Source organism: Siphateles boraxobius, unplaced genomic scaffold (assembly GCF_051911475.1).
Source record: "Siphateles boraxobius isolate OS27281-9 unplaced genomic scaffold, OSU_SipBor_1 7, whole genome shotgun sequence".
NCBI lineage: Eukaryota > Metazoa > Chordata > Actinopteri > Cypriniformes > Leuciscidae > Siphateles > Siphateles boraxobius.
The window spans coordinates 25940795-25967435 of NW_027509197.1; the positions used below are offsets into that span (position 1 = coordinate 25940795).

At 39.6% G+C, this 26641-nt stretch overlaps 2 protein-coding genes across 6 annotated transcripts in view; one reads left to right on the top strand and one right to left on the bottom strand.

The window, feature by feature from the left end:
- LOC143723295 (ladderlectin-like) overlaps positions 1 to 26641 on the top strand; it is a 259996-nt gene that overhangs the window by 48288 nt on the left and 185067 nt on the right. The window lies entirely within an intron of this gene.
- Positions 7802 to 25846, bottom strand: fhip1b (FHF complex subunit HOOK interacting protein 1B). Of its 4 annotated transcripts, none has more exons than XM_077216248.1 (13): positions 25754 to 25846; positions 25499 to 25598; positions 22531 to 22669; positions 22163 to 22425; positions 19767 to 19997; positions 14732 to 14977; positions 14419 to 14586; positions 14209 to 14288; positions 13781 to 13950; positions 12360 to 13658; positions 12072 to 12250; positions 11379 to 11541; positions 7802 to 10650 (listed from the first exon to the last, which is right to left on the bottom strand). In XM_077216248.1, the coding sequence occupies exons 1-13, from the start codon at positions 25813 to 25815 to the stop codon at positions 10340 to 10342; spliced, it is 3411 nt and encodes a 1136-aa protein (XP_077072363.1). In that variant the 5' UTR covers positions 25816 to 25846; the 3' UTR covers positions 7802 to 10339. The 4 variants fall into 4 exon arrangements, with proteins under 4 accessions (XP_077072363.1, XP_077072366.1, XP_077072364.1 ...); XM_077216251.1 differs by having other exon boundaries at positions 11375 to 11541; XM_077216249.1 differs by lacking the exon at positions 25754 to 25846 and having other exon boundaries at positions 25499 to 25739.

Below are 26641 nucleotides of genomic sequence, written 5' to 3' on the forward strand. Positions count from 1 at the left end.
GCCCATGCATTAAATATGGGCCAAGCAGAGAAGCGACCAAACACTTCCACGTTTTCCCTATGTAAACACAGTTACTCGAGTAGTGTAACTTGACCTGGGCTGGTGACACAAAATAAACCGTTGCGCTTTTCTAAGCGTTTAAAATTGATGACTATATTGTATGGCGGAATACCATAACAAGTGCTTTTGAGCACTTCGACTTGGCGCAATAATATCTTCACTCGTGAAAAGTCCTCTTACCGGCTCCCGCTTCCTCTTGTTGTATTGACGGAAATGTCAGAGGGAGAGGAAGCGGGAGCCGGTAAGAGGACTTTTCACGAGTGAAGATATTATTGCGCCAAGTCGAAGTGCTCAAAAGCACTTGTTATGGTATTCCACCATACAATATAGTCATCAATTTTAAACGCTTAGAAAAGCGCAACGGTTTATTTTGTGTCACCATCCCAGGTCAAGTTACACTACTCGAGTAACTGTGTTTACATAGGGAAAACGTGGAAGTGTTTGGTCGCTTCTCTGCTTGGCCCATATTTAATGCATGGGCTAAGCTAAGTGCTAACATAGTTTTGCGGCAATACAGAGCGATATAGTGCAAGCACTGAGACGAGAGAGGTATGTATCAACTCGTCTTAGTTAAGGGAATAACAAAGTTTAATAAGAAAAACTGGTGGAGTATCCCTTTAATGGTCGAACTTCTTCGGGGTTACTAAAGATGTTTCTTGGAGACAAAAACACAACACTCAGCCCAATGTTTCAGGCTTACTCTGGGAATTTGATATGGTTTGCTGTCCTGAGGAACAGTTGCTGAACACATTTAAGAGGGCAGATAGTGAAACAAGACCAATGAACAAAGGATGAACATTTTGTTTGTCTTCTCTGATTGTCTTTATATAATCGATGGAGGAGCTACATATATGGAACATATAGTTGATTATGCTACTGATTATTTCTTTGCCGTTTATTATTATTATTTCTATTACTTTGCCTATTTAAGAGTTGCAAAGAAAATATTTCTTTCCCTCTGGCTGTACTGATGAGCATGTGATAAAAACAACTTTGACCTTGACTGACAGATGGAAAGCTGAGAAACTCTGACAGAACTGAGGAATTGAGGGAACCAATGATTGGCAAGAGAGACTACTGGAAAACACATAGAGAAAGTGTGGCAGACAGACAAATGCAAGCAAAGGCGAGGGAGAATATTTCTAGCACTGAGGAGATCATTAGCATTTCAAATTCAGGGAGGCAGACAGTTGAACGAAAGAGGACAGCATATATGTGGGAGGCAAAAAACAGACTAAAACGGAAAAAAAAAATGTCATCACAAAACTGAGAAGTGCACTTGCTCGCCATTGCTCACTTGTATTCTCACTCTGCAGTCTTCTTTTCGGCACTTCAGGCCCCTTTAAGTCCAGTGTGACACAACGCTCTAATACTTAATTCATGATGAGGTATGAAGCAGTCGAGTCCAAAGTGTGCATGTGTAGTGGGAGGAAGAGATATTGAAAGTAAAGAAAATTAGGTTTTTATCAGAGGACATGAATATTCATGCTGTGAATACACCGTCTGATATAGCAGTGTGTACTTGAGATGCATGATATACAACACAATTGCTAAAGATAAAAAAAATAAAAAAACTACATCTAACACAGCATAAGTGGGATAATTGGGAATGGACTAAAGTAAAATTTTATCAATTACTTTAGCTTATCAACTAAAGTAAACGCTTATATTAGTTAAATGCACATATACTAACTTGTATACAAGATCTTGACTATAGATCTATAGACTATAGACTATAGATTGAAGTTAGTATATGTGCATTTAACCAATCAGGTATTTCAATATAAATTCACATTAAGGTATTTGAAACTGAACCCTCTTTGTGTAATGCTATTTTAATGGCACTTTTCCTGATTGGTTCTGTTCAAGAGACAGTGCTATAAAAGAGAGGAGGGACAAGATAGAAATATAGATGTAAACAAGAAATGCCAAGCAAGAAAAAAAAACTGTCCACTGTCACTCTATTTGCCAAACCAGCAAAGTTGTCTCTGTGTGTATTTTTCTATATAAAAAAAAAAGTCTGACAAACAAAAGCTAAAACTTTATAAGCACTGATGATATTCAAGCGATTTTCTGGTCAGGATGTATAAACATTTTTTAAAGGTTGTTTTCTTAGGTTGCCACAGTCAAGGTGACCTTATGTCTTTTGTATGCTAATTTAGAAAACTGGAGATAACACTAATTCGTTACACATTTTGACAGTCATTTGCATTATTGTAACAGTAGGCCTTACATGCAAAGTCATTTGATATGGTGCATGTGTCTACGTGTTCTCCTGTGTCTTTTCATCTCATATTACTTCTTACATTATCTATGAGGGGTTGCTGCAGTTGAACTCTGCGTATTAGCTTTGCACAAGAATGACAGTGAACAACAGCAAAAACAGCGATTTTTAGTGCACAAATAACCATTATCAAACTTAATCTATATTTAGGCAAAAGCAATCCACTAAACAAAATGTAAACTGGCAGTGTCAGATAACAATATGAATTTCCAACTTATTTATAACCACATAAATGTAACAAGTAATTCACAATTCTATTCTTTAATTGCACTTTAAAAGCATTGTGAAACATTTAATTCCATTGTATTTCCTAAAAGACAAAAAAAATTGTTCAACCCAAAACTACCCAGAAAAGAACTTCGTATTTGACTGTTTATTACTAATCAAAAAAATATTTTGTCTTCAATTATAGAAAAAATATTACATTTGTAAGTCTTACCTGTGTGTCTTTCACCTGCTCCTTTGTCACTGCCCTCCTGTCTCTCAAGCAGGTTTTTTTCCTCTTGTTAGTTGTCCCACTGTTGCTAGGAAACAGTACAAGCCTAATTAAATTAACTACCAGTAATCTTAGTAGACCCAAAACACCTTTTGCGAAGAATCAATTAAGAGGAAAATTAAAACGTACAATTAAACAAATTTCAGGGACTTAATGGAATTTGAATAGCCATCATTAGTTCTACACTTCTCCTGCACCTTATATGTTTATTTCAATACGGCAAACAATATATTTCAAATACAGCACCGTTATGAAATTCCTCATACTTGGTATTTTTCAACAGTTTTCTGCAGTTAATTCAATTCAAACGTATATAGACCATACCCAGTTTTTTAGATAGGCCATTTATTTTATATACAGGTCCTTCTCAAAAAATTAGCATATTGTGATAAAGTTCATTATTTTCCATAATGTAATGATAAAAATTAAACTTTCATATATTTTAGATTCATTGCACACCAACTGAAATATTTCAGGTCTTTTATTGTTTTAATACTGATGATTTTGGCATACAGCTCATGAAAACCCAAAATTCCTATAAAAAAATTAGCATATTTCATCCGACCAATAAAAGAAGTGTTTTTAATACAAAAAAAGTCAACCTTCAAATAATTATGTTCAGTTATGCACTCAATACTTGGTCGGGAATCCTTTTGCATAAATGACTGCTTCAATGCGGCGTGGCATGGAGGCAATCAGCCTGTGGCACTGCTGAGGTGTTATGGAGGCCCAGGATGCTTCGATAGCGGCCTTAAGCTCATCCAGAGTGTTGGGTCTTGCGTCTCTCAACTTTCTCTTCACAATATCCCACAGATTCTCTATGGGTTTCAGGTCAGGAGAGTTGGCAGGCCAATTGAGCACAGTAATACCATGGTCAGTAAACCATTTACCAGTGGTTTTGGCACTGTGAGCAGATAGCTAGCTGCATTGACCCTGCCCTTGATAAAAAAGTGGACCAACACCAGCAGCTGACATGGCACCCCAGACCATCACTGACTGTGGGTACTTGACACTGGACTTCAGGCATTTTGGCATTTCCTTCTCTCCAGTCTTCCTCCAGACTCTGGCACCTTGATTTCCGAATGAAATGCTAAATTTGCTTTCATCCGAAAGAAGTACTTTGGACCACTGAGCAACAGTCCAGTGCTGCTTCTCTGTAGCCCAGGTCAGGCACTTCTGCCGCTGTTTCTGGTTCAAAAGTGGCTTGACCTGGGGAATGCGGCACCTGTAGCCCATTTCCTGCACACGCCTGTGCACGGTGGCTCTGGATGTTTCTACTCCAGACTCAGTCCACTGCTTCCGCAGGTCCCCCAAGGTCTGGAATCGGTCCTTCTCCACAATCTTCCTCAGGGTCCGGTCACCTCTTCTCGTTGTGCAGCGTTTTTGGCCACACTTTTTCCTTCCCACCGACGTGCCTTGATACAGCCTATTTGTTCAGAAATTTCTTTCTGTGTCTTACCCTCTTGCTTGAGGGTGTCAATGATGGCCTTCTGGACAGCAGTCAGGTCGGCAGGCTTACCCATGATTGCGGTTTTGAGTAATGAAACAGGCTGGGAGTTTTTAAAAGCCTCAGGAATCTTTTGCAGGTGTTTAGAGTTAATTAGTTGATTCAGATGATTAGGTTAATAGCTCGTTTAGAGAACCTTTTCATGGTATGCTAATTTTTTTAGACTTTTATTGGTCGGATCAAATATGCTAATTTTTTTATAGGAATTTGGGGTTTTCATGAGCTGAATGCCAAAATCATCAGTATTAAAACAATAAAAGACCTGAAATATTTCAGTTGGTGTGCAATGAATCTAAAATATATGCAAGTTTAATTTTTTTCATTACATTATGGAAAATAATGAACTTTATCACAATATGCTAATTTTTTGAGAATTAAGGACCTGTATATACACTGAACAAAATTATAAACGCAACACTTTTGTTTTTGCCCCCATTTTTCATGAGCTGAACTCAAAGATCTAAGACTTTTTCTATGTACACAAAAGGCCTATTTCTCTCAAATATTGTTCTAAATCTAAATCTGTGTTAGTGACCACTTCGCCTTTGCCGAGATAATCCATCCAACTCCCAGGTCTGGCATATCAAGATGCTAACTAGACAGCATGGTTATTGCACAGGTGTACCTTAGGCTGGCCACAATAAAAGGCAAAATGTGCATTTTTATCACACAGCACAATGCCACACAAAGCCTCACAACCGCAGACCAGGTGTAACCACACCAGGCCAGGACCTCCACATCCAGTATCTTCACCTCCAAGATCGTCTGAGACCAGCCACCCGGACAGCTGCTGCAACAATCGGTTTGCATAACCAAAGAATTTCTGCACAAACTGCCAGAAACCATCTTAGGTAAGCTCATCTGCATGCTCATCGTCCTCATCGGGGCCTGACCTGACTGCAGTTCATCGTCGTAACCGACTTGAGTGGGCAAATGCTCACATTCTATGGCGTCTGGCACTTTGAAGAGGTGTTCTCTTCACGGATGAATCTCGGTTTTCCCTGTACGGGTAGATGGCAGACAGCGTGTATGGCGTCGTGTGGGTGAGCGGTTTGCTGATGTCAACGTTGTGGATCGAGTGGACCATGGTGGCGGTGGGGTTATGGTATGGGCAGGCGTATGTTATGACAATGAACACAAGTGCATTTAATTGATGACATTTTTAATGCACAGAGATACCGTGACGAGATCCTGTGGCTCATTGTTGTGCCATTCATCCACGACCATCACCTCATGTTGCAGCATGATAATGCACGGCCCCATGTTGCAAGGATCTGTACACAATTCCTGGAAGTTGAAAACATCCCAGTTCTTTCATGGCCAGCATACTAACTGGACATGTCACGCATTGAGCATGTTTGGGATGCTCTAGATCGACGTATACGGCAGCGTGTTCCAGGTCCTGCCAATATCCAGCAACTTTGCACAGCCATGAAGAGGAGTGGACCAACATTCCACAGGCCACAATCAACAACCTGATCAACTCTATGCGAAGGAGATGTGTTGCAATGCGTGAGTCAAGTGGTGGTCACACCAGATACGGACTGGTTTTCGGACCCAGTTTATTTTGAAATAAACTTTAATTAATCATGCATTTATTTACATAAAAATGAACAATGAAGCACTGGTCTGCACTCATGGAAAAACAATTTCCCGTTAACTAACTAGACTGATCTGACATGAGAAGAGAAATTTCAGCTACTGGATAGCCAGCTCCATGAGTCACTACTAGTCTAATCAACAAAATGGTAAGCCTGTGGGAGTTTGAGGACCTTTGGCTGTATATCAAAGTGTTCTCTTCACACTGTACATCTATGAAGAGCATTTAACTAATCAAGACTTCTTATACAGCACAGAGACTGTAAAAGACCATAGTACAAATAGAAGATCTTGTTGGTTCTACGGGTAAGGTAATCTTAATAATCTTGCTTTATGCACATGTACATATCACCTCAGGAGGCCAAGTTACACTTAATAAATAACATAAGTAATCATGAACTAGATTGATTAACACTTCAACATGAAATGGTGAATGCAAGTCAACAAGCTCATCAGATACAGCTAGAATCTCATGTGAACAATGGCCACTTTAACTATCGAACGTACATTTGTTATTAATTAACATGTATAAATAAATTGGCTCAATTACAAAGCATGTGAAGAGGCAAACCTTGTCTTTGATCACGTTTAATATATTTTAATTTAAAGGGGGTTGATTGCATCTCACTGGATCATCTGTGTAAATGTTGAAGTGCAATAATCCAGCTCCATCCAATTATGTTCATTATGAAACTGCAAATGTGTTTGAGAGCAAAAGTGTGATAATTCAAATGGTTTAATTTACACGTCTTTGTTAAGGAACCCATTTGAACCAGATTTTCCTAGTGTTAATGAATACAATAACTATCATACATGTACTAAAGTGTAGCTACATAAGGTGGTAATTATTAATGCATGACTTCTTTCATGACCATGGTTAGCATTTCAAGATATTGATTAGTTTATGCCTTCCTTTATTCAACATTACATTAGGTTGAATTGCAGATTAGTTCGGGTAGTACATTAATCTATAATTGAACCTGGGTGTTCGTGAATATACCAGAATTTAATTTCGTATACACTGCTGTTCAAAAGTTTGAGGTAAGGTTTAAAAAATGGTTTTGAAAGAAGTCTTTTTAAAATACAGTAAAAAGTTTACCATTTTAATATATTTTAAAATGTAATTTATGATTGCAAATCTGAATTTTCAGCAGCTATTACTGCAGTCTTCAGTGTAACAAGATCCTTCAGAAATCATTATAATATGCGGATTCAAGAATTCATTACTATTAAAGCTGAAAATCTGAGCTAAGTATTTATTTATTAATTTAGTGAAAAATGTAATTATGCAATACTCTTTTTTTCTCCCCCCCATTATTGACCCAAAACTAACAAATCTTCAGGCCCAAGATTCTTCTACCCAATGTGACCCAATGCTTATGAAAGACATGAAGTCTTTCTTGCCTGTAGCAGCATCCTCTGCCTATGATCCAGTGAAGATGAGCAAGACTTCTATCAGAAGATGGGGAGGAGACAATAACAATACGGGCAGGAACAGAATCTCAATAATGAGCATGGAGGCTCAGAGTGAACTGGGTCATTGTTCTGACAATATTTAAGGTTTCATCAAATCAGCTTAAAACCAGTCTATGCACCAACCAAAGTGAACTTACTCAGTGTCATTTATTTATAAAGACCATTCATCTAAGAAAAAATATTCTCCTGAAGTCCGAGCAACAGATAAGAGAGAGGCTGAAAGTGTATAATCAGGAAATGTGATCATTCATATTTCACATACATACTTGACCATTATGTCTAATGTATTTGCAATCAATCACATCTTTTCAAACCATAAATAAAAACAGAGGATCTCACCTTTATAAACTCATGAAAAAAGACCAAGAAACCAAAGGTATTGCCAGGTAAAACATTTATAAATTAATAAAAACATTCCCTTTTAGTGTTTGTTTGTCTTTGAAGGTTGATTCAAATCTCCATTCAGTTCCACTTTCCTCTTCCATTTTAAATATAGAAAAATATTTTGACAACATTCATTATTTTGCATGAGTTTCCATACAGTCCAGTAGATTATTGAATAGATAAGGGATAAGTAAATTATTGAAGTGGGGTTCCAGATTGCAAATTTAGTTTGCTTGTCTGAAAAAACTTTAACCATTTTCACTTACTCAGAAACAAAGAAACCAGTTTGCATAGATAACAAGCCACAGAAGTCCTTGTCAACATCAACGTTTCATTCAAACAAATGGACAGAATGAAAAAAGAGGAAACCAATTACATAAAAAAATCAACAGAAAAAATTGTGCAATGTATATTGATCAAACAAAGACATTCCAATAACAATCAATGAGCGCCTGATTTTTCAAAATCATAAACACTTGAATACATGTATGTAGAAAAAGAAAAACATGCTATCTGCACAACAACAGGCATATATTTACATCCTCAAAACAATGGGCGTTTCTTGTGCATTGGTATCTTACGACACACATAAATTGTATAGGCCTATTTGATTTCTAACTTAGAAACTGTGTAATTTCCACTGTCTCCATAGAGATAACTGACCACTAACATATATGTACCGTTTCATTCTTTAACCTCTTGCTCTTTATCTTCCTTTTTTATCTTTCTCACCCACACAGACAGTGTTTCAGGGATGTGAGCAAAAACTATTTTTCTTGACACTCTGCCTAACATTATGTTATTTACATGCTAAACATTTCAGATATCAACAAAAGCAGAGAATCATCCCACTAATGTCCCACACAGACCTTCTGTGGACGGATGGGCCACGATGTGCATCGGGTGTAGATGCATTGGGTGTAGATGCATTGACAATTCAGCAGCTACAGGTAACCAGAAAAAAAGACTTTCAATAAACTGCTATCTATATAAAGTGATAGAAAAACATGCCTTAAATGATATTTGATTGAACCGAATCAACAAAACTAAGACAAGTGAAGCAGCAAGAATACCGCATGCAACGAAAATTAAGTAGCCTAACTCAGGTAATGCGCATATGGCTTACGCATGTAAGAGCTCTTGAATGGATGATTTCAGATCAGCAACACTTTTTCTAAGACACATTTGGAACAAGGGGCAAAAACCATACAGTAAAAACACACACACACACACACACACACAGACACAGTTACTGTTAAAAACAAATGCACATGCATGTCCTTAACTTCCATTCCAAAAATTAAATTGTCTAAAGTATCATTAATAAACAAATCAAAAATTCAAATGTTTTGTGGCGGTTTTTCCACAATGCACAATTTACGGCTGATTTCGCTCATACTCCATAACACTAGCAAAATCAAGTAATGGACAGAAAGAAAGAAAAAACACTTGGTTTCAACACTAAGATGGCTTATGATTCACATAACTTGGCTCACTCCTTAAAGGGACAGGTAATTAAGCAAGCTTCTCTTTGCTCATACCAGTCAAATAACTAAGACATTAGCACCTAGTCAGACGCCAAAAGGGACGCTAATATCCAAGAGGAGATCTTTGTGGGCAGAAAAATCAGTGCCTTTCCAGATACTGAAGAAGATATGTAAAGTCATGCTGGGTAAATGTACCATATGCATTTCCCAGAAACTCATCCAAAAATCTGTCGTAGAAAATGAGCTGCTGCAACCGAGAATAAAAACTAAAACTTTAAAATGCAAACTGTCCATCAATGCTTAATTTTATTGGGACAGAGGCTCAGGAAATTAACCCTCTACCCTTTTTACAAGCTCTAACGTCACTCAAGCTGCTGGACAAAAAAGATTTGTGCTAGAGATTGGAAGAACATGTAGGGAATTTTGTCAATTGTTGATTTTTCAGAGATGTCTCTGTAAAGAGGAAATTCCTGTTGCAATACTGAGGACTTATTCCACAGCGCACGATTGGTAAATGGAATCTGACATCTCATCCTTTAAAAAAGACCAGATGATTATTTTCAATATATATTGGTGTGATCTTACAGACCTATACTCTATAAAAAACAAAATAACCACCTGACATTGCTAAAATGTAAGTGACACTTCTGCACCCATAAAAGTTTAAAAGAACCGTGTGTAGTGAATCTACTTCAGCTATTCTCTGAAGTGACATAGAAACGACGGGAGTGCAAGTTTATGACCAAATTCCTCCAGCTTAAAAGATGCAAGTCTCTGAGTGTACAAAAATCATTATACAGTACACATAGATATTTTATATAGTCTATATACAAGATTTATATGCACAATTTCCTAAAGCTTAATGGATAAATGGTCCTGTACAATTAAAAAAATACATTATGAACATGAGATTATTAACAAGAGATGACCTCTCTTCACCTTCATGAGCAATTGATTTTCCTGTCTCTTGGAGTGCATCATGTCCAATGAAAAAAAAGAATTTTGAAAAAAGAGGTGGAAATTTGGAAACAAATTTTGGCCTTGTGTTATTCCTCAGTGCCTTGACTGGGTGGGAAGGGTAGGGCTACGGCATGCTCCTGTGCAAGAGCTGCGAGCTCTTTGAGAAACTCTGAGAAAATGACAGCACAGTAGACTGCGTTTTTCACCCTCAGTGCCTCTGCCTGCTTCTCCAGGCCGGAAGCCCCACCGGCCGCGCCACCCCGGAACAAAGCACTGTGCAGGGACTGCCCTCCATCTCTCACGTGGGCCAAGGCCAACTGAGCTGCATGTCGAGCTCTCGTAGGACTGTTGGTGTGCCTCAAGATAAGATCGCCCAGAGATGGCTTTCGGCTTTTAACTGTGGGACAGATAGAGAGAAGAACTCAACAGGGTATCTACAGAGTTTAAAAAATTTAATTTAGGACTTAACCTTTTTTTGAGACCTGCACAAATAAAATCAATATTCTATGTCTATACAGAACAAACCCATACTATCTCAAAATAAATCATGTATATTTTAAACGGGCTGTGGCACACATTCAATTGCAAAACAGGGTAACTTAAAATTTAAAATAGACACTCAAGACACTCAATATATACACAAAAAATGGAAATGCATACGAATTAGAGGTTGATCAATATTGGATTTTGCTGATACAATAATAATATGTTCAAAGAAAGATTATAAAAAGATAATCATGCCTATATTAGTAAAATCTATATACTGTGACAGGCAGCCAGAGAAGCCACAAGAGTTTATGTCGAATTAAATGCCACATACAGTTTATTGCATAACCAAAACTCTAATAATATTCAGAAAAAATATTTTATGAATAATGCAGGGCTCACATTCAACCAAAGCCATTTGAAGCTCAATAATCACACTAGGCCTTATCGCAATTTCTATTTTCCATTATTTTTAAGGCCATAATTACCAACTAACTGTACATTATCCTTTACAAAAGCAAATATCACAAAAACATGTCGTATCAAACATCTAGTATTCAACTGATCTTTACAAGAAGACACAAACTATGATCTCTCATGTTTGTTTCTGAGAGTTTTCATTGCCTCTTATTCACCTACTTAAAGAGTCTGATCGACGGAGGTTGGGCACTCCCATGGGTGAGTCGGACCAGTCTAACTTTCCTCTTGCAACCAGAAAGCGGCGAGCCTTTCTTAACAGGGCAGGGAAATCCTCATGTGTTGCTGCAAATGCCTCAATACGATTTTTTACTGATCCCAGTACCTGAGAAATGGAAAGTGAAAGTAAAACCAACATCTTGGATATTGCTTTTGATGCAATGGATTTACGTTTCAGTCAAATCAAATTCAGTAAATCAAATTGTAAATTAATTGCTTACTCAAACTTCACCCCAGAACATTAAACCGATTAATATTATTTAATTCTAGAAGAAAGAAAAAAAATGGCAGAGACAAACCAAGCCAAAATAAAACAAGCCGTTTTTGAGCTGTCAAAACGAATAAAGATTTTCAGTCAACATAAAACAGCAAGAATTGGAGAAAGGTGGAAAAAGTTATGAAAACTAATTTGAAGAAAGGTTTTCTTTGGAATAATGTACACCAATAAAATGTTCTCAATAAAACCAGGATCATGTTTTAAGAGAGTAAATAAAATAAATTTTGTTTTGATCAGAAAATTTAGAAACCAATAAAAAGAGCAACTGAGAATGATTCAGTCATCGCATATTTCGTATCAAGCAGTATCGTATCATATCAAGCTGATCTTATTTGTCATATTTGTTCTTTACGCATTACCTGTATGAGCGATTTAATGCTGGGCTGAAACACCATGTTGGTGTTGAGGAGGAAAGAGCGTAGGAGTGGCTGAGGGTAACAGGCCAGCTGGAACACAACGCCCGTCAGCAAAATGTTCACATATAGGGAGTTCTGCATCATACTCTCCAGTTTACTGAACAGGACTGTTATAAATGGACCTACACAGAGGGAGAAGTGGAACCAGTGACTTATGGTTAGCTCTTGCTGAACTTGGACAAGTAACATAAGCACTCAAATCTTTAATTTGGTCATCTCTATATCGAGAACCTGTGTACGGTTGAGCAAGAGGTTGTCCGAGGGGTCGTGCGGGGCTAAATACCCCAGTGGTAGAGCTGTCAGGCTTTGTTTCACTGGAGCGCTGCTCAGTCTCCGCTGGAAGGCAGTCCTCATCTGTCAGGCTGGGAGCAGGAGCAGTGCGGGATTCCCGAGAGGAGGACTCCGAGCTGTGTGAAAGAACTCTCCTCTCTCTTACACGTTCCTCCAGCTCCCTCAGCTCCTGGTGGAAAGCCTCAATGCTGATTCCCTGGCCTTTCGAGTCACCAGGCAATGGCTCTGACGGCACCCGCTCCAGCAACTCCTCAAACAGACGCTCTACAGACTCTGGAGCCCTGCTGTCACTGGGCACTGTGGAGGTCTCTGTCAAGCCAAAAACAGGAGACAATCTTTGGCTCTCAGTTTGCAGACACTCTTGTGCAGAGGAGGGCACGGAGGTTTGATGTTGCAGATCTGGCTTCAACTGCACCTGAGATGATTTCAGTGCCGATCCAACATGGAAATCTTTGAAGTCGACTGGGCCCATACCCATCGACCCGTTCATTCCCGACTCAACCACACCGCTATTTACATCTGACTCCCTCTTCACTTTCTTAACCTCCATTCTCTCATCCACACTGTCTGTGAACTCCACCTTCCCCATCCCATTGTAGAGTGCTGGATGAGGTGCTGAATGAGGGTGTTGGGACACGGTTTCCACAGCACCTGTTATTTCTGTAGAGATTGATGCAGAAGATTGTAGGGGTATAGTGCTGGGAAGAAGGCTGCGTTTCTTACTGCGGGGTGTCAGACTTATACAGTTCTTGCTGATGGTAACATCCCACTCTCCACTATCTCGATCTGAACTGCTCCACTCGGAACGAGCTGCAGCCACCACTGCTGCTCTCTGCTGAGCGGGGTCCTTTACAGAGAAATGCTCTGGTACCATACTGAGGGAGGGGTTGGATGTAGGAGGGGGAGGTGGAGGAGGAACAGAGTTTGGAGAAGGATTTTCTCCATCATAAGGTGCCGACCAGTCTCGACAGGCCCAAGAGCAGAGCTCAATACCCTTCCGAGCATCACGCAGATACTCTAGATAGCCAGTCTCTCCTTCTGAAGTGTCTGGGAGTTGGTGCATGGGGCTGTCAGAAGAAAGAGGGGAAGAAACACTACCACGAGGAGAAGGGGGAGCATTCTCCGAGCCAGAAGAGTTTGCTTGGCCTCCTGAGCTTTGCTGTCGAATAAAGAGAGCAAGGCGGGAAGGAGTGCTGGGTCTGTGGTGAACTGGTGACTCTGAAGTAGGACTACCCAACACTATAGGCAAAAACAGACAGAAAATATATGTTGTAGGTATGAACCTCAGCAATGTTTTTTTCAGAAGTCTAAAAGCACATCTATTGCGTCCGTTAATGTGCCAGACGCATGCTTACTCTTACCTTTTCCCCAAAAGGCAGGTTCATCATCCCGCTCACTAGAGGGTGCTGAAGTGATTCGGCAGCATTCTGGTATGAGGGAAAGGAACTTGTCAGCTGATTTGCCATATAGGTCTGTTTCTCTGACTGCCCTCCGCTGACTCAGCATTACATGTGTGCATGGCAACAGATACCTGGAAACACAATAGTGAGCAATAGTGACACTTGCCTAATAAAACCACTAATAATGCATTATAATCCTTTCACATTTAAAACACTTATATATGATCTACAAAATCTTATGCTTACCAAGGATGCATTAAATTTGATCACATTTTTTGACAGTATTTCAATTTGCAAGATGCAATGTCCAAATCCATCTATAAACACCCAAAGCTTATTTTGTAGGCTCTCTTGCAAAAGTGAGTCGCACACCCAAGCACACAAAATACCTGAGAACAAGCTGGAGCATGAGGTCTTCACAGTTGAGACTGAGCAATGTCTTAAACAGACTCAGAGAGACCATGCACAGCTTCAGAGAGAGAGGGAGGAAAATGCAACTTTAGTTACAACGCTCCATATTTCCATAATCAACAGCACTGACAAAACAGTGTATTTTCCATCTATACATGCACCCCACATACAGCATTTGCTAAACTGACCCGTGAATTGCTGCTGATGCGTGTGAGTAGTGTATCAAGGATGGTGTCGTTGTCATGGCGATGCAACAGAATGAAGCGCAGGAAGGTCTTAAGTAGGGAAGTTTCTGTGATACTACGTAAAAACAGGTCCAGATATGCCGTGCTTGCTATCATCTCATCCACCGATGACTGAGAGGAACCATAAGAGACAGAGACAGAAGGGGAGAGAGAGGAAAACAAAATAAGAGAAATTCCATTCAAAACAATATTGTATAGTGAATGAATATGGAAAGTCCTATTTATGCCAAACAGGACCCAGTTCATTATGGTTCACCTTGTGCAGAGCGGGGCCCATGACTGGCACCAGGAAGCCGTTGTGGAGGTAGTCAAGGAGTTGGCAGCGCACAAGAGGGTGTGCTACCTGTACTACAGCGTTGCAGAATTCAAGACTGTTCATGAACAGCACTAGAGAGGAGACGCCCATCCAGTCCTCCCTCCGCAAGGCGTGCCAGTCGTCGCCCCGTACCTCAATCTTCCGTGGCAGGGATGAATATAGTGCACTCAGTCCCGTCGCTAGTACCTGGGGGGGGGGGTTGCCAACATTATTACATAAAGTTCACCAAGCAAGCTCTGCCTTTTAAACATTAGTTGATGATGTCTTTAAAACCTGATTGGATGTAAAAGCATTTGCACATCTGAAGCCAAGCAGCAAATTAAAGGAGAACTCCGGGCAATTTTTAAGTTAATCTTGATCGTTAGAGCTTTGTGAGTACTGACTATAGAAAAAAAAACGAACCGGATTGGTGCTTGCTACGCGGAGCTGCGACCGCGAATGCCCAGAGCTCCCACCCAGCTAAAACGGCAGCTATGGGGGCATGGACATAAAGAGCGTTTTTGAGCCTCTTAACAGACACAAAATGCAATTAAAATGTCTGTCCAACATGAACAGGGACCCTACATGTGAACAAGATGCGTTTAGCAACTTAGCCATTGTTTCAACTCACCTAAATAGTCTTTTAGACGGCAAGCTGTAGTCTCGCGCTGCAGTCCCGTGCTGTAGCCGGAAAAGGTAAACAATGTCCAGGTGGGAGGAGCGTTGATCATGTGCGACGAGTCTTCGTACATGGAATGGCATTTTTCTTCAAACGGCCCCGCTGTGTTGAGTGTGTGTAGTCATCCTTGTCAAAGTGTTCACTGCAAATGCGGTAATCTTTAGCGCGTAGTACTTCTACGGGAGTTTGCACATCAAGTTGAAGTACAACTAGCCACAACTGCAGAATCTCGAGGTCATGGAAAGGAAGACGATGAAAATTTAAGCTCTTATATTTTCGCATTCGGTTGCCACAATCACAAGCACAAACACGAACCATTTCTTCTTCACTTGTAAGCAACTCTGATCATAACTCGTCGCACATGATCAACGCTCCTCCCACCTGGTCATTGTTTACCTTTTCCGGCTACAGCACGGGACTGCAGCGCGAGACTACAGCTTGCAGTCTAAAAGACTATTTAGGTGAGTTGAAACAATGGCTAAGTTGCTAAACGCATCTTGTTCACATGTAGGGTCCCTGTTCATGTTGGACAGACATTTTAATTGCATTTTGTGTCTGTTAAGAGGCTCAAAAACGCTCTTTATGTCCATGCCCCCATAGCTGCCGTTTTAGCTGAGTGGGAGCTGTGGGCATTCGCGGTCGCAGCTCCGCGTAGCAAGCACCAATCCTGTTAGTTTTTTTTTTCTATAGTCAGTACTCACAAAGGTCTAACGATCAAGATTAACTTAAAAATTGCCCGGAGTTCTCCTTTAAGTCTGTAGATTTTGCAACAAAACTTTTTGACTAATAAACTTATTTTTAAGTTTACGGCTGCTTCACCTTGTGTAATAACAGCCCTTAACTAAGGTACAATCACTGTAACACACAGGAAGTTTGTTTTTATTGCTATACTACAACAAAGAGTATGGTTCTTATTCCAAACTAGGGATGAGTTACGATTTTTGAATATATTCATTTAGTTGATTTTATTATAGAATCGAATAGGTTGTGCGATTATTGTCTTTAAAAAAAAAATCCCCATGTTTTCGGTTCTGATGATGCGGTAACACGTTCTTGTAACCAGAGGGTGGCGATGCTAATAATGCATCTGAAAGCTGTCAATCAACTCTCAGACAACAGAAGGAGATACACATTGTCTCACACCAGAGCATGTGAGCGGAGTGGTAATATTTCCTCCAGAGCGGAGAGTGCATTTCTGAAGATTGCGCGCCGCTTGCTCAGTCCACTCAGGGCCGCTCGCTCAGAACGCCCTTTGTGACATGCTGGTTAGAAAATATGTGAAATAGGTAGGGCTGCCCATGTACGACTAAAGTTTTTTTCTAGTCGACTAGTAGTAGTTCATTTAAGCCATTAGTCTAATCACATTTTTATATTGATGTATTACTTTTTTAATTAATTATTGTAATATATGGGAGAGAATGCTAAACCATAATGAGTGTTTTTTAATATATTGCCTATTTCGCATCTCAACACACGCATAAAGCTTGCCACAAAGAACCGGCAAAAGTAATGATTATGCATGAGACATATGAATTGTTTATTAATAAACTAGTGTTTTCTGTGTCAGTGTCAGCTGCAAAGATAATGTTGATGATGCTGACTCGCCATCTTCGCAGTTGTGAACGCGCCTATAGAGAGAAATGCAAACATTATATGAATTAGTCTACATAAGCAGAGAGTACCCAATTTCATTTCGTTTTTAATTGTTTTGTTTAAAAGTAGACATTTCAAGCTTTCTATCAATATATTTCTCAGGTCTGTGAGGCAGGTAGCTTATACACTGAGTTTCGGTTCATTTAAGAGACCCGCTCCAGTTCACGCTCCGGTGCCTCTGTGTCCTGATTATATTGTCTACTATATTTGCTTCTTATTTATGAATCCAGGCAATTTGTTGATGAAACAGTGATTAAAATGAATTCACTTTAAAGAAAGGCTTTCTACAAAACAAAACTAAGTGGTCAAAATCATGTCTGACCCATTCCAAATGTCTCCCGTATTGGCATCTTATGATCCTATCTTACTCATCTCATGCGGTTCCCTTTTCATATAATCAACATAGATTAAATTAAAAAAATAACATAACATTATTTAAACATAAATATGAAACGTATGTTTAAGTTTTTTTAACCTATATTTAAGCGTCACACCGCTCCGCTTTGCTCACATGCTTTGGAGTGTAGCCTATACATGCATGTGTGCATGTATAGAATAATACCCAGTGATCTTAGAATATTATTTTTGCTTGAAATGCCCATCCATATTCCAAACGCAGTTAATCATTCTCAAACATCTTAACATGGAATAATGGTATGGTCATACGTTTAAAAAAAAAAAGGCAAAATTTCCTGTCCAGTGTCAAGTCTAGCAAAGATTCTCTGCTCATACAGAATTCACTAACAAACCAAGCTGCTTTCTTTTTGTCAATGTGGCATATTTGCATGACCTTAAACCCTTCGCAGGACCTTAAGCGATTGCGTGGATTCCTATTGAAATGATTGGATTTCGAACATGAAAATTCACTGAACATCAGTAAATGTGACCACACCTCCTTAATGCTCAAATATTTTGAAGAACATCATTCATGTCAGGGCTGGATTTATATGTGGAACTTGGCCATGTCTCCTAGAGCCACAAAATAGGCAATCAAAGAAACTGGCAGCAAGATCTAATGCATCTCTGGCATAAAAATAGCTATATGTGACACACAGTAGAAAAAGTAAGTAAGAGAGAGAAATGTTAAGAAACTGAGGCACTGCAGTAGCATGGAGTCCTAGATGAGACCTCCAGTCGTATGTGTTAAGTGGGTCACATGAAGGCTCTTATATTATTCTCGTGAGGAAAGAGGACAGTGGGGAGGAAAGCAGCACATTCACTGGACAAACACTGTAGTCACAGAGCACAACTACAGATGACAAATGGCCTTTTTCATTCCACAGAAGCCAATAGAATGCAACCCAGCGAAAATACTACAGGATTATATGTCTCCATTGAAACTAGGGATGGGCATTCGATTAAATTTTCTTAGTCGATCGTCGGGAGAATTAACGATCGACTATCGATTAATCATTAATATTTTTATATTCAAATTCATTCTTTATTTTTATATTATATACTTTTTATAAATTAAAAATGCAATGAAAATACAAAAATACAGCGCGTTTTTCCTCGATTAGGTCTTTATTACAAGATGATCAACTTGTGGCAGTAAAACTGGACGTTCGGTTAGGCTAAACTTGAAGATATATGCGCTGCGGTGCTCGAAAGCAACGGAACCTGCAGCTGCGAGTTTGCGTTCTTAAACAGAGACCCTCGTTTGTTCCAAAATAATAAATAATAAAAAAAATCATGTTAAACAATAACTTAACCAAAAACATAATAATACTTAGATCTGACAGGTTTTGTCAAAATGTAACTCAAAACTATCCAAGAACGGAGTCGAGAAAGAGGGTGAGAGAGATTAGCCTACCTACTGTAACAATCAATTAGGCTAGGCTACTTAACAAAGCCTCATAAAAAATAACTAGTAACTCACATACAACTTCTACACCAGTCTACTGATTTTTGTTGAGAAAGATAAGCATGTTGATGACATGATCTGAGGTCAGACGCGACCGCAACCTGACCGTCAAGCCTCGTTTACACTTTCGCCCGGCTCTGCAGCGCGAGTCTCCACAGATTGCGCACGCACCTCCCCAAACAGACGAGGCGTTTATATACTCGACGCGCTCGCCTGTGAAACACCGCATACCGCAATGACGTCATTTTTGCCGCGCTCACCTTCGCGCTCGTGCGGACGCGTCGAGTTTAAACAAGGCTTCAGTCCAGCCGCTGAAAACACCCGCTCTGAGGGGACTGACGTTGCCGGGATGCACAGGTACCTCCGCGCTAACTTGACCAGCCCGGGGAGCACGTTCACTTTCCACTCACACTACGCAACGCAGCAGCATAAGTTTAATGATAATCGATAACAAATTAACGTGATCGACGAAATTCTTAATGATCAATAATCGATCGTCGATTAATCATGCCCATCCCTAATTGAAACAGCTTTAAAAGACACATGAAATCAACAAGCGACATTCAAACTGCATGGCAAAGACAAAAAAAAGCACATAACATGAACAGAATGGATATTCATAAAGACATGCTAACAGGGAGAAAAGAAAAGAACAGAAGGAATGCACAAATAAAAGAATGCCTCTCTAACTCTTCTCTGCCCTTTAATCAGAAATAATCTAGGATACAAGCACATTTTCAAAAGCAAGAATAGAAAAGATGAGGTAAGCACAAACAACAAACACACACACTCATGCTTACTGGGCAGAAGTAGGAGTTCTCAGCGATGTAGCGTGCAACAGCGTGGTTGCTGGCAGAGGTTGCCATGACGAGGAGTAGCGCGTCACGAGCCTGCTGCCCCAGAGAGCCATCTCGATGGATAAATGGCACCAACAGTGAGAAGATCAGCAGGTTAGTGGGACCCTGCTGTACCGGCCCACACTTAAATAACAACTCCAAAATGGCAGTTTCTTTCACCATGGACACACATACCTAACACAAACATAAAATGATTTACAGTTATAAAACACATATTAATATCTAATTATGCATGAAATGATTGTACATTACAGCTGTTTTTCCCCTGCCGGTCTAATTTGAGGTCATATTTTGGCCAACTTAATTCCATCTGCTTTTGTTTCTTCGCTGATTGTAGAGCTGAGGATGCAAGCATTCTCAATACATGGTAAAAACAACAACAACAACAACAACTTTCACTGTTGTTTTTTTCTGGAAAAGTGTATACAATTGAATATTTTATTCAATTCCTCTTCCTCTTATGTAACTTACAGGTTGGAATGTGAATTTTTATATATGTCAAACAAAAAGGAAATTAAGATTGAGACTGGCTGAACATAAATATGCTATTCCCACTAAAAACTGTAAATGAGGATCTAAAAACTGTTATTTCAGTTCTTCTGTGAGAATCTACAGAAATATCCATACTGTTTGGTTGAAAAGGCTGTTTGTGAAGTGGTTTCATATCTATAATACAGGACAGCTTCCAGTGTGTAAAGGTTAATAGACACAGGCGAATCGTTGTCATTTAGGAATAAGATTGTGTGTTTGAATCGAGATTGTGATATTTTACCAATGAATCGTGCAGCTCTAGCCGCATGTCCTAATTTTGCTGAATGTTTGGTCCTTAAAAGAGAAAGTTGTCAAAAAATAAACTAACCTACTACCTACCACAGCCCAAAACTTAATAAACTAAACCAGTGGTTCTCAACCGGTGGGGCCCGTTAGGACGGGTGGTGGTCGGGGGGTGGGGGGTTGTCGGGTTGGAAATAAAAACCAATTTTTAAAAAAAAAATTTAAATAACGAAAATTCACCCCATGTGAAATGGAAGTGGTTGGACTATTATAACACACAAACAAATCATCCTCCTGGCGACTTTTTTTGTCAAAAGCGACTAGCGACTTTTACTGTTGTTATTAGACTTTTGTGGTGTTTGGAGACTCGAAAGCACGTATCACTCTGCAGTTACTGTGCTCAACGAGCAGCGGGTGATGCCGTGGGCCCCTCCCCCGTCCAAAAGCACTCACACGCGGTCAGTCTCTTAGTAGTCTCTCGCAGCAGTCCCAGCCTATGAGGCGCCAGAATGGACAAAATCGAAGCGAACTGTGTGCGAGAGACCGAGTGTGTCTGCGTGCGAGAAACAGAGTGTGTCAGTGCGCGAGAGAGACAGAGTGTGTCCGAGCATTAGTAACCTAATTAATTGATACATAGTAATATATAGTGTATATATATATATATAGAGGCACGGAAGTTCGAATTATGGACAACAATAATCAGAACAAACATCTTGTTTTGAACTATTGTTTAATAAATAAATAATAAATAATTTGAGCACAAGAAGAGTGACAGTAGGCTGAAGGAACTCTTCACCTCCTGCCCTCTTTCGTCATTATGGGCAGCATTGATGCCTTGAAGATTCTCCTCCCTTTCGCGTCGACATATTTGTGTGAGGCAGGATTCTCAAAAATGACTGCACTCAAAAAGAAATACTGCAATGTAGCACAAATCGAGGATGATTTGAGACTATGTTTATCAGACATAGCGCCAAGAATTGAGGATCTTTGCAAGGCAATGCAGGCTCAGGTCTCACATTAACATCGCCTACCTGCAAGCATAATAAGCATAATAAAGCATAAATTCATATCAGAGGGGTGGTGCCAATACCCAATTATAGCAATAGCCAAGTAATGATAATGGGCCTACTGATGATAATAATAATAACAACAACAAGAAAGCATGTAACCTCATATAATTATATAGTAATAGCCTAGTAATGATAATAGGCCTACTACTACTCATAATAATAATAATAATAATAGTATTATGGGCCTAAAAATAATAGCCTAGCCTAGGGCTATCTATTTATCTATCTATCTATGCAAGGTGGTGTAGTGGGGGTGGCGCCAGGAGGGGGGGGGGCCCCAACTGCAATGAACCAGCTTTGGGGTGGCCCAGCTTGCAAAAGGTTGAGAACCCCTGACCTAAACCATAAATTACATGGAATTGATAAGTTTCGGTGGTGTACAAGCCATTAACCGAGTTGTAAACTCAACAATTAAATCTGATTGGCTGTCAAGGATTGTTGCGAAATTAATTTCCATGTGATTGAAACAGGTGTCAGAATTTGCCTGTCAAAGACCTGATTTAGCAGCAGTACGAGGCTGGACTCTAGGGCAGAAGGGCAGCCCAGCTGGGGATCCACACATGCTCCCAGCAGGCTTAGGAGCGGCTGCAGCACTGCACTGTGCAAGAGCAGCGGTTGATGTGACTGTCCGATCAGCATCTCAAACAGTTTCAACAGCTCTAGCTGGCTGTCCGGATCCAGACCATGGCGCACATGCCACTGTACCAACTCTTCCAGTATGTTCTCTGCCACCACCATCTCCAGAATAGGACCCATTGCTGCAGACATTCCACAATCCATTGTCACATTTAAAAAAACGAATTTATATAATGCTAAACAGTACAAATGTATGCTCCATCGAGCTCACAGGAGAGTGTTTTAACCTGGTGATTCAATGTCTCCCCCAGCTGGTCTCTCTTCAGCTAGCAGGCACAGCATCTGATCTGTGTGATTGCGAACTGCTGTGAGATCATCGGCACAACCACCCACTGAAGTCTCTCTCCGTTTCAACACACCCGCCACCTGACAGGGAGACAGGGAACAGTTAAATTCTATTTATGGTAGAGCCAAAGAGGAATAGGTGTCTATATTGACGTTAGGGCTGTGTTCAATACATTGATAAAGCGATGCATCGTCACATACTGCTTGTCAGCTGCTTCTGTATCAATTCCGTGCTTAATTTGAACACAAGAACAGCATTTAAAACGGAGTGGGAATATGCTGAAATTAATTAATTAATTAATAGAATATAATTTATAGGTTAGAACAAAGTTTAATCTGGCCTACAGAGGAAAATAACTGGGTTTGCCTTGCCTGATTTCATTTGATGTAATTACCCAATCAGAGCTTCACACTTGTGCAATACAGAAATATCTACAAAGTGTCATTTTTCTCAACCTGGCAACCATGAGACACTGTCTCCACTGTGGATAAAAAAAGCTGGCTTTCTAAAAACACCACAATATTTGCTGGATCGGGTATCGGCCAGACGAGACCATCCAAATCCGATAGTGTGCGTATGTTACTGTTATACAACACAAAAGGCACAAAAACATTTTAAAGCACCATAATGTTTTTGTGTACTATATTCCAAGTTTTCTGAAGCCATTACATATAGTTTAATGTGAGGTACAGATTTAAGTCGTTCAATTAATCTTCACCTAAGTACTTCCCTCCGCTGCGGCTGTCAGTCATTCTCCATTCAGCATTCAAACTAGGGCTGCACAATTAATCGAATTTCTAATAGCGATTACAATTACGGATGCCACGATTACGTAATCGTTCAAAGCCGCGATTACAAAAGAAAATCCACTCTGTGTGTGTGTGTTTAGAGCATAATTGTGTTATGAGAGGCGAATCACGGCTACTTCAGAAAACCCAGCCCAATATGACATACCAGGCAGTGACGTAAGTGTACACTGAAATAAAAAGACTATCACCTCAGAAAAACGGACTTTACTGTCCTGTCAGCCGTTATACTGTGCTCGTAGCGCGCACTCTTCAATTGCACGCGCAAATGCGGTGGCGCGCGCTATGTATCGCTTCACTGTATAAAGTGCAAAAGAAACTACGAGCATGCAACGTCGTTACAATGTAAATTAGCGAGTCACGGAATAAAAGTAAAATACCAATAAATCACGTGTTAGCTGAGAAGGATTTTCATGCAGGTATGATTTTCATTCTATTCACCAGGAGCTGTTTCATTAACAGTTCTTGTTAGTATTGTGTATTTACCATGGTAAGTGTCGTTTCCATTACCCAAAATTGCCACTTTATTTTCACTTTGTGTTATTTTTTTATATTTTTAAATGACTTTGGTGGCTCATATCAACATTGTATTAACAAAAACTAGTTTGGGACTGCTATTTAATTGCTTTAGCATAGTCCTAATGTTTATCTTCACTACGAGTCATTCTTACAATTTATGTATATGTTAAGTAAAGGGGGACAGTATTTGTGTGTGTGTTAACAATTTTTGTGTAAACATGCATTATAATATGCCTATATATTCAATATAAATTGTGAAAATCATAATTAAAAATCGCAATTACAATTTCAAGGGAATAATCGGCAATTATGATTTTTGTCATAATCGTGCAGCTCTAATTCAAACAGTGCGTCTCGCTCGGTTACGACAGTCAACACGATGAAAATCTCTCCAAGATGAGTCAATCTTCCTATTATTATACTGTAGATCTGTAGATAAAGGTCTATGGTTTGCATAAAAGGAATTTAACTTGCTGGAGTTTCACATGTTAGCCTACTTTCTCCCGGGTGTTTGTTTGGTCACAACCCTGGAGTAGAGAGCGATATAATTGTTCTTCACGCGCACATTAACTGAAATTTAAAACTGTTAAAAGGCTCAAACTAATGAATAAATAAATAAATGTATATCTTCCCTTTGTGCTTTGAAATTTTCAATGCGAAGCGCTGCGCGCCGTGACTCCATGTTGCTTCAAACACATCATTCTTCGCCACGGGATGCGCATAAGTGTTTCGTGCTGCTCTCAATTGGAGCCTTTCATATTACAATACTTTTGTGCAATGGCAGTTTATTGATAGCCTTAGTTGTTCTGTCCAATCTATCATATGTTGCTACTTCATTAAAAAGTTGCGCTTAAAATTTTAATTATATAGTATATATTTTGTCTGTATATTGTTTTACAAAGTAAGGAAAATAAGGTTTAAGTCAAGCTTGATGCCTTTAACAAAAGAATATTCACAGTCTTTTCCCCACAGTGAGGCATACAGATACAGTTTATTAGGTAATTCGGCACTGTTTTTTAAATTATTATTTTAGTATTGGATCGGTACTCTGTATCTGCCAATACTGAATCCCAGGTATCGGAATCGGTATCGGAGGCAAAAAAGGAGGCACCCCTAGTATTAACCATACCAATCATTCTTAACCAATAATTTTTACCACCTCACTAAAAAGTAAAATGTAAAAGGCATCCATTCATTTGAATGGTGCAAAAATTTCAATTTAGTAATAGTAGTATACTTTATATTTTATTGTCCGCGAGAGGAAAATTGTTGTGGACTACATGTTGCTGCATATACATATAAAAAGAAAAGAAACAATAGATTTAAGACTTTACAAATTTAAAATGATTAAGATAAACTATTATTCAGCATTCGTACAGATACAGGCACAAAGGAATTCTTATACCGATTAAGTTTGCACAATGGGACTCTATATCTTCTACCAGAGGGGAGCATTTCATACTGTGAATACAAAAAGTGAGTTTGGTCCCCCACGATTTTCCTCGATTTTATATGACTGCAGTTGTTTTAAGGATATTATTTGCACAATGAGTATGAGGGAAATAAGCCTATGTGGTGTCTCACCTGTCTCCAGTGGTTCTCAAACACCATAAGGCAGGTCTCGGGGTCGGCAGTGCATGGGCTGGACGGGGCTGCATGTCGACCGGTCCGAGTGCCTGGACCCCTTGGATTTAAACGACTCAGCCAACTCATCTTAGCTCACAGGCTGATCCAAATTCGATCAAGAGGTCAACAGGGAAAGAACAAAGGGGGAGCAAGGGAGAAGCACAGAGAGGGAGAGAAAAGGGGAAAGGGGGGAGGGGGGGTAAGGCGACTCACAAAAGGTGTCCAAAAACCAAGAAATGAAGAGTCCTGATTGATGAAGTAAGAGGTAAAAGCATAGAGAGGACGGAATACTGCAGATTTGTGCAGCAACAGGCTTGTCTGCACTCCCTGTCATCCAGTTTGCAATCGGCACTATACTCCATACCGATACATATACTCCTCCGCACCCACCTGCAGGGAGAGGGAGAGAAAGAGAAAGAGAAAGAGAAAGAGAAAGAGAGAGAGAGAGAGAGAGAGAGAGAGAGAGAGAGAGAGAGAGAGAGAGAGAGAGAGAGAGAGAGAGAGAGAGAGAGAGAGAGAGAGAGAGAGAGGTCAATGATGACACATTAACACCTGCAGGTAAAACACAAACAGTGTAGCCAGTTAGTGTAAAGGTTAGTTTCTGTGGGAGATCAAAAGGACAAGACAGAAGGGCACAGCACATACAAAATTCCAAATTGTAACATGCATGTAAATATTATTAATAAGCTTGGGTCTGTAAGATATTATTTATTTATTTATTTTTTGAGAAACAAATTTTTTCAGCAAGGACGCATTAAATTGATCAAATGATAAAGACTCGGAGTAAATGGATGCTGAAGATTCAGCTCTGCCCTCAGGAATAAACTAAATTTTAAACATCCTGCATGTACGTCTAAAGCAAAATGATGGTATAGTATGTGAATATTAATTGAGTTATTATGCAGATGTTGCTTGGTAAAGTTCCTGGAGCAGCCAGTCAAGTAATTTAATACATATTCATGATTCAAGCATTCACTATTAGGGATGCTCCGATCACGATTTTTGCAGCCGATACCGATAGCCGATTTCTTGTCATGGTGATCGGCCGATACCGATCCCTATACAGATGCTTAATATACTTAATATACGACAAAGATAAAT